Source organism: Megalobrama amblycephala, linkage group LG22 (assembly GCF_018812025.1).
Source record: "Megalobrama amblycephala isolate DHTTF-2021 linkage group LG22, ASM1881202v1, whole genome shotgun sequence".
In the NCBI taxonomy this organism is placed as follows: Eukaryota; Metazoa; Chordata; class Actinopteri; order Cypriniformes; family Xenocyprididae; genus Megalobrama; species Megalobrama amblycephala.
The window spans coordinates 27508212-27516384 of NC_063065.1; the positions used below are offsets into that span (position 1 = coordinate 27508212).

Below are 8173 nucleotides of genomic sequence, written 5' to 3' on the forward strand. Positions count from 1 at the left end.
TGTTACTTTTTAAATAAAGTAATTATAGTCTCAATGTCATTCAGCCAATCGTCAGCCTAACCACAGGCTCTACTCTTCAGCACAATGGTAACCGCAAAAACTCACACATACCAGAAAACCTTTTAAATTCCAAAATAATACAACTTTAAACACTAACAGATCTCCCCCTATATCAATATTGAGCAAAACACATGAAATAGCACTTAATGTTAACATTTACTCTCCTTTAACAATCAGAAGCAAAGCATGCTGGGAACTGGAAGTCTGCTGGAACCACTGATTGTAACTCATACCATGAATGTGCGTATATATATATGTGTGTGTACAATACGTTCACATGGGAACATGTATGTGCAATATATGTACACGATAAAGAATAAAACTTTAAGTAATGCCATTTTTGTCTACATTTATAAATATTTTATATGTATCAATATATAGCCATTCATGGCCAATGCATATTTTGAAAATTATAAGCACTAGTTTCCCATATATGGTAATGTATTATGTAATATATTGCATTATATTTTGCAGTAAATTCCCATATTTTTGTTCCGTAAAGGTTGGCCACTCAAGGACATTCACCTTCCTATCCTTAAGTGTTGTTCTTTTGGCAGTTTGTTTAGGATAATTGTCGTGTTGGAAGATGAATGACCTGCCCCTCTTCAGTTGTCTAGCAGAAGGACATCGGTTTTTCTCAAGAATTTGAAGTACTTGGCTATGGAGGACCAAATTACTCAAAATGAAATAATTAAAAAAATAATGAATTCAATAAAACAGCAATTAAATGTACCAGTTTATTCTGAAATAACTTAATAATTATTAAAGTAATTTAATTAATTATTAATTAAATAAATCAGTAAATAAATGTATCTATTTATTTTGTAAAATTACATGAAAACACAACATTTATTGTTTAATATATTTCACAAAATCCTCTTTCACTATTATTGTTTAAATTATTTTTTCATAATTGAATGTGCTTTTTCAAAAAGCCGTTTTTCATAATTATATGCTGAATTTACTAATGACACCTATTTGACGAATCATGTATTTACAAAGCAGGATTTTCCCAAAGATTCTTTTCATAATTTCACAAATGCCAATCAACAGGCAGTGGGCGGTGCTTGGCGCTAATTGGCTAATCCTTTCAGAAGAATTACTAAGGTCTGGCGAGGTGAAATGAACTTTCGATATGCATCGGCGCTGTGCACATATGACTGTGCAGGCCGATTGGCGTATGACATCAATGTACCGCGAGAGCGATTCAAAAGCATAACGAGTCACATGCTCTTCAAACGCATACTGTCCCCACCACATTTTGCCAGGGTCGATATTGTCCCTACCTTTTTTTTTTTTTAAGTCTCACTGTACGTATATATACCTAATGCAAATGAAACATATCCAGTTGACATTAATTTGTGTTAAAAAGAGGCGATCTGGTGCAGGGATGTGTTGATTTTAATATGCTGAGTGTTCGTTGCCACTGTTATCAGTGGTGGAACATTCTATTTTGGTTTGTGCACAGTCTTCACACAGACGAGCGCATGCATCAATCTATCGCTAATGCCGCTGCAGAGGGTCTATTCTTTCCAGTGTAATCACAAAACAAAATGCATACAAATGTGGAACATCGCGTTCCATGACTAATGTCACCAACCACACAGAAATCGATTTGTCGTGTCTGTTCGCTCTCCAACTTTAAACCAATTAGCGCCAAGCACCGCCCACTGCCTGTTGATTGGCATTTGTGAAATGTCCTCTATTATTATGAAAAGAAACTTTGGGAAAATCATGCTTTGGAATGCAGTTGGATGCATTCCATATTGGATGTAACATATTATTATGAAAAACAACTTTTTGAAAAAGCACATTTAATTATGAAAAAAAATATATTTAAACACAATAATAGTGTATGAAAGAGAATATTGTGAAATATATTAAACAATAAATGGGTTGTGTGCTGTGTTTGCTTTTTGCCAATTCTTTGAATTCATGGTGAATTCTTTGCAGTGCCATGCACTACTAACAGTGGAATCTTCAAGAAACAGCTGGTTTTATTGTGAAGTAATCAAAACCAAAGCCACTGGAAGGCAAGCCTGCAACCTTTAGCCAAAAACGGCTAATGCTAACACTCCGCCCCCCGCGGTACGCTGGGAATGAGACCAGAGGCTGTTTTTTGAATGAAAGTCAATGAATGAGAGGCTTCACTATGCTGATTAAACAGCTTTTGTGGGGAAATAGCTAATCATTTAATTAATTGACAGCCTGTTTGCTAATCTTCAGAATGTTTTACACTAAACAATACTTTTGTTGGAAACTATATGTATATTTTAGCTTGATAAAAATGTATTTTTTTTAAGAGAAGGCAGACTAGGAATGTTGCGACTGACGTCACTGCCATTACACGATAGGCTCAGAGGTGCCACACGTGATTAAGTTAGCCGTTACGCTTTCTCCAATGCTAAGAGATACAGACCCTCTTATCTCCCCATTATATACAATCTCTCATCAAAACCACTACAACTGATGTCAGGTGGGGCAATTGACCCTTCGCCGGGAGTTTTATTGACAAGCGATCTAATCAGAACGCAGAATCCGCCAAAAGTAGATTTGTCCGACAAAGCAGTCAGGAGTTAAGATTAACCTCGGTGGACTTGAACTTGAAAAATGGTGTGTACTGACGTCTTTCCACGTTTGAAACAACATTCCTTCTCATGTTAACTTATGTTTATTTGATACTATAAATAGTAGGAAAAGATAATCGGTTTATGAGCCTCTTGAGCTGAGGCCAGGGGTGGCCATACGTCCGGATTTTAAGCTAGGGTGACCAGACGTCCCCGTTTTCTGGGGACAGTCCCGTTTTTTGTGCTCCGTCCCCTACTGGAGCTGTCCCCGGAAATGTCCCCATTTTATATCTCGTTCAAAATAATCTGCAAATACATTGCAAAAAAGTCCAGCCAGCATACAGAGGTTTCTTAACAGTGCTTTCAATATATATATATATATATTTTTTTTTTTCTAAACATATCTCTCTATTAAAATATGTTAAACAGTTCAATACCGCTTTTTTGCAGTATACATACACGGGCAGCGAGTTCACGCTCACCATCAGTTGTACAGAGACATGCCTCCTGTCACTCACTCAGCAGCGGCAGGCCTCAAAACTCTCTTTCGGTCCGGTTAAAGGTTTTTTGTTGATAACACCTGATATGACAACCTTGAAACACTGTGCTGCCGCCACCGTTTCATATTAAAGAACTGAAAATTTAAAACATACATAGCCTAAATGGTCTCTAATGTTGCCAACGAACTAAAATTGAAACCGTCATATGGCTTTGTGCCTTTATAAAACAGCAAAATATAGCGATTAAGTATATATACAGTCTGTCTGTGCTGCGTGTTTTAATAAGAAGTGCGCACTTTTGCTCACGCAATCAGCTGGTGATCTGGTGATCAAAATTAATGCTCAAGGATTTATCTTAGAAATTAATAGGCTACAAACTAGGCTAGTATTTTAATTTCCCTATACTGTTGTGTACAGTAGCATAACTAAAAAAAAAAATTATTTTAGAGTGCATTTGTTACAATAACAAATGACTTTATATCACAACCAAAAAGATGTTTGAGCCCTCTTTCATGTCCAGGTACAAGTCAATGCTGTTTCTTTGTTCAATTTGCACACTATATTGGCTTAATCTCTCAGATTTGAGCTCTCAAAGTGCACCAGATTGATGGATTTAACCTTAAAATGTACAAAATTTTCTTCCAGGGTGGCATGCCCCCGGACCCCCCTAGAGGAGGTAGTAGTACACCGAACATAGTTGTACAAATTCCAGTGGGAATTTGAATGAGTTATTTAGCTCATATTTTGTAATGTAATTTTCACAATAGTGTAATAGTTTAATAGTGTTTTGTACTTAGGCCTACCGGCTAGTTATTTTAGTGAATTGTATTAAAACCAGACCAAAAATCCTAATAATAAAATTAAATCATAATATTTAGCCTATTAATGTAAAATGTGGAACCCACAACAATATAAAAATTTTAAAAAATGTACTGTCCCCATTTTTTAATTAATAGATAATAAAAAAATGAGATTTCTGTGATATTTTGACCACTCAAATAGGAAATGTCCCCAGTTTCCATTTCAGAAATCTGGTCACCTTTTTTTAAGCCCCTGTCCGGCGTCCGGCGCAGCCTCAAGCTGGACACTCGTTTGTCCTCCTTTTTGGAATTGCGCTGAATCAGCCTAAAAAAACCCGCTCTAGAATCTTTATTAGGACGCAGCAGCATAGCCTCTAATGCGGTGTCAAATAAATATCTGATATATCATTGGTTAAAAACGTAAACAAGTCTCCACATGCTGGCTACATTATATCATCACGTTAACATGCCAAAACTTTTACCAGAGAAACAAGCGCGCCGCCATCTTTAGAATATTGTCTTTGAACTTCAGTTTTTGTGGTAGCCCTGTATATTTCTGTGGCATCGCTGTTGAAGAATAATTAGCTGGTGAAGTGGATTTACCTGTTGTAGAGTTAATGAAAGTTATCATGAGCATTGTTAAGTTTAAAGCAGATGTCTTAACAAATGTCAGTAGACCGGGAAGATTTTAAAACGAGCAGGGTAGCGTTTCCCAAAAGCATCGTAAGCCTAAGTTGATCGTAGCTACGATCAACTTAGGCTTACGATGCTTTTGGGAAATGCTACCCAGTTCATTCATAAACTAAGATCGCTGTGGAAATACAAACCGGAAGTCAAAAGATAACAAGCGCAGCGCTGAAAAGGGGCGGGGCTACATAAGGATCATGTGACACTGAAGACACTGAAAATTCGGCTTTATCTGGAATGGACAAAAGAGCACGACTTTATTGTAAATTCATTCATTCATTCATTCATTCATTCATTCATTCATTCATTCATTCATTCATTCTTTATTTATTTATTTATTTATTTATTCACTTTCATTTTCAGAAGTCCAGAAATTTTATGTTTTCTGGCACTGTGCACTTTGCAAGACTTTTCTGTAACAGACATCACGATGTCTTGAATAAATACAAATACTGTGAACAAACACTTTTTTGCCTCTTCTGTCTAGGTCTACATCAAATTGTCCGGCAATGAATAGAGTAGGCTTTTTCAGAATCACTGTATCATGATACCATCGATATAATGGACAAAATTGTATTACGAGTACATTGTAGTTGCGAGTACACCAGAGTCCTATGCAATTATTCTTGCCTCACTAAATGCCGCAAAGTGTCCTCCTTTTCGGTGTTATGGAAATGGCCACCCTAGCTGAGGCGCTACAGCAATCTGTCACAACCATGGTTACGACACATTAAAGAGCCACAAAACTGTTTTTATTGTTTGAATTTCTTAAAAAAAACTACAGTTTGAAAGCTGGGACTTTGTATAATATCATAAGTAACCTCTAGTCTGTCGACGTGCAGTTAGTATCCTCTTTGCTCCGCGTTGTATTTTTCACTGTGTGTGGCATGACAATGCCATGGCTTGTCGGACAAAGCAACAGTAACTAAGGGGCAGAGGCGAACCGACACTAAGTGGGGGCCCCAGGCAAAATTAATCAATGAGGCCCTTCTAAAAGATTTTTTTTGTTAAAATATCTTCGTTACCTAGTGACGTAATTATACAACATATAATGTAGTCAAAACACATAACAGAACAAACTGTTTATTGTTTACAAAATTAAAGTGCTTATTTTTTTATTTACAAAATTTGTCAACAAATCTTACTAATTAATGTCAACTAAATAAATGTATTGATATTTATTTATATTAATGCGAGCTGGATAAACTAGGTACTAATTTAATAATGTCACCTAGTTGATATTTTTTTATATTGATGTGTAAGAGGCTTGCCCCCTAAATTGATTTTCCAGTGCATTTTTTTTTTTTTTTTACTTTATGAATAAGTTTATAAAATAGATGTTTAAAACAAAAATCAATTAAAAAAAACTTAATGATGGCAGACTTTTAAATACTAAATTAAAACCGTCAGTAGGTGGCGGTAAATCACAGTCTTAAAGGGGCTCTATGTAAGATTTTTACTTTACAGTTTTTCTCAGTTGCTTTGGTGCATTTCTCACATCAATATTTACATTTGCACAACAGTTAATGCAGTTCTCAAAACAATTAGTACAAACTGCAAAACCTAGTTGATAACCTGCAAAAGCGTGTCACTTGCTCAAAATGGATAAGTCATTCCTCAAAAGCAAGTATTTATGTCAATGAAAGTGTCAGTGTCATCAAGATGAAAAGTCCTGACACCATTGTTTATGAACAAGATAGTCAAATGGCTTTGTCATGTTTTCATTATGACAGTTTACTCTGTCAATGTTTTCCAATGCAAAAAAAAAAAAAAAAATCAGATCTTGTTGACACTACCTTTAAATGCTCAAGACAGCACTATGTACTATTTGCACAGCCATTTGAAAAATACAGTAACGTTATACATTACTGTATTTAGTGAGGTAACTGAGTACAAGACACTGAATATGTATGTTTCACATTTTTAATGCATATGCTCTTTGCAATTCTAATTTGTTCACAGCATTTTGCAAAAGAACAAAAATACAGCCTTATTTACAAAAAACATAAACTCCCTTTGGGTAGAGCTGTGCACAACTGTAAACAATATTGCAGTACATAGAGGAACTGAACATACAACATACATAGGTCTGTAATCATTCATGCACATCCAGGCGTTCCTTTCTGTCTGGCCACATCATTTCATCTACATCACAGCGAATATCATCTCTTGCAATGCAGCGAGGAAAGTATCTTCTTGAGTGGCGAATCCACCCTCTGCAGGACTCTGCTGTGATGTCATCACATGCTGCATCCATGGCCTCTAGCAGGGCCATTTGGGTATGTGGATGCCGGTCATATACCTTCCACCTCCAGGAAGAGAAAAACTCCTCTATTGGATTTAGGAATGGTGAGTAGGGAGGGAGATATGCCACCAGCATCCTATCATGTGCTGCAAACCACTGTCTGACGACATCAGAGTGGTGAAAACGCACATTATCCAAAACAATGACATGCTTGCTCAGATGGTCTCCAGTTAGACCCCTCTCATTCTCAGGGATTATGTCCCTGTAAAGAGTGTCTAAAAAAGTCAGCAGATGTTGTGTGTTGTATGGACCAAGACGGGGGATATGGGTGAGGACGCCGTTTTCTGAGATGGCTGCACACATAGTAATATTCCCTCCTCGTTGGCCTGGGACATCAATGGTTGCTCTCTGTCCAATGAGATTCCTTCCACGTCTTCTACCTTTTGCCAGATTGAAACCCGCCTCATCAAGGTATATGAATGTGTGCAGTGGTTCCCTGGCCTCCAGCTCCAGTACATGCTTAATTACAGAAGTGAGAACAGTGAGTGAGAAAAACTATAGCCTAACAACTTTTCCTGTGTAACATAATGCATTTTGGATAACATATTGTAGAGTATGCACGGTGAATACACATACACAGAACTGTCATGTAAGTGTAGTGCATGACACTACACAAAGTAAACAGTTTACAGCACTGAAAATTAGAATATGCATAGAACACATACATGTTTTACCTGTACATACTGGTGACGGAGCTCCTTCACTCTGTCGCTGTTCCGTTCAAATGGCACATTGTACAATTGTTTCATGCGCATTTCATTCCTCCTGAGCACTCTGTCAATTGTAGCGACTGAAACAGATTCGATATTCCCAAAGATGTTGTCATCCTCTATAACAGCACTTTGTATCTCTCTTAACCTTATGGCATTGTTCGCAATAACCATTGCACAAATGGCTTCCTCTTGTTGCGGAGTAAAAAGGGGCCCTCTTCCACCTCTGCGAGGTTGTCTTGCAATCCTTTGTGGTGCAGAGTAAAATTACAGTAAATATGGCAAATCTTTACTGTAACACTACTGTACACTACAATACATTAAATGTGTGATGCAGTAAAGCTGTATGTCTAAATGTAAAAGGTACAGTGACAAGTTCTTGTCCCACTGCAAGCTTCATGTATGACACAATGACAGTAGTGCAGTGCAGATTGTTTAGTGCTGAATTACTGTCCATTTATACACACCTGTTCTCCCGACGAAATGTTTGAATAATTGAATTTACAGTGGTTCTCCCAACATTTGGCTGCACCCTTCGACCAGC

At 37.0% G+C, this 8173-nt stretch overlaps 1 protein-coding gene across 1 annotated transcript; it reads right to left on the reverse strand.

The window, feature by feature from the left end:
* Positions 1-6584: 6584 nt before the first annotated feature.
* Positions 6585-7905, reverse strand: LOC125258437. The gene is made up of 2 exons (XM_048175383.1): positions 7594-7905; positions 6585-7378 (listed from the first exon to the last, which is right to left on the reverse strand). The coding sequence occupies exons 1-2, from the start codon at positions 7801-7803 to the stop codon at positions 6710-6712; spliced, it is 879 nt and encodes a 292-aa protein (XP_048031340.1). The 5' UTR covers positions 7804-7905; the 3' UTR covers positions 6585-6709.
* Positions 7906-8173: the final 268 nt, after the last annotated feature.

Bases quoted from the DNA above. Each gene is read 5' to 3' on its own strand.
- LOC125258437 (XM_048175383.1), bottom strand. From the start codon at position 7,803: ATGGTTATTGCGAACAATGCCATAAGGTTAAGAGAGATACAAAGTGCT. The intron at 7,379-7,593 runs GTAAAACATGTA...TCTGTAATTAAG, and splicing joins TCCGTCACCAGTATGTACAG to CATGTACTGGAGCTGGAGGC.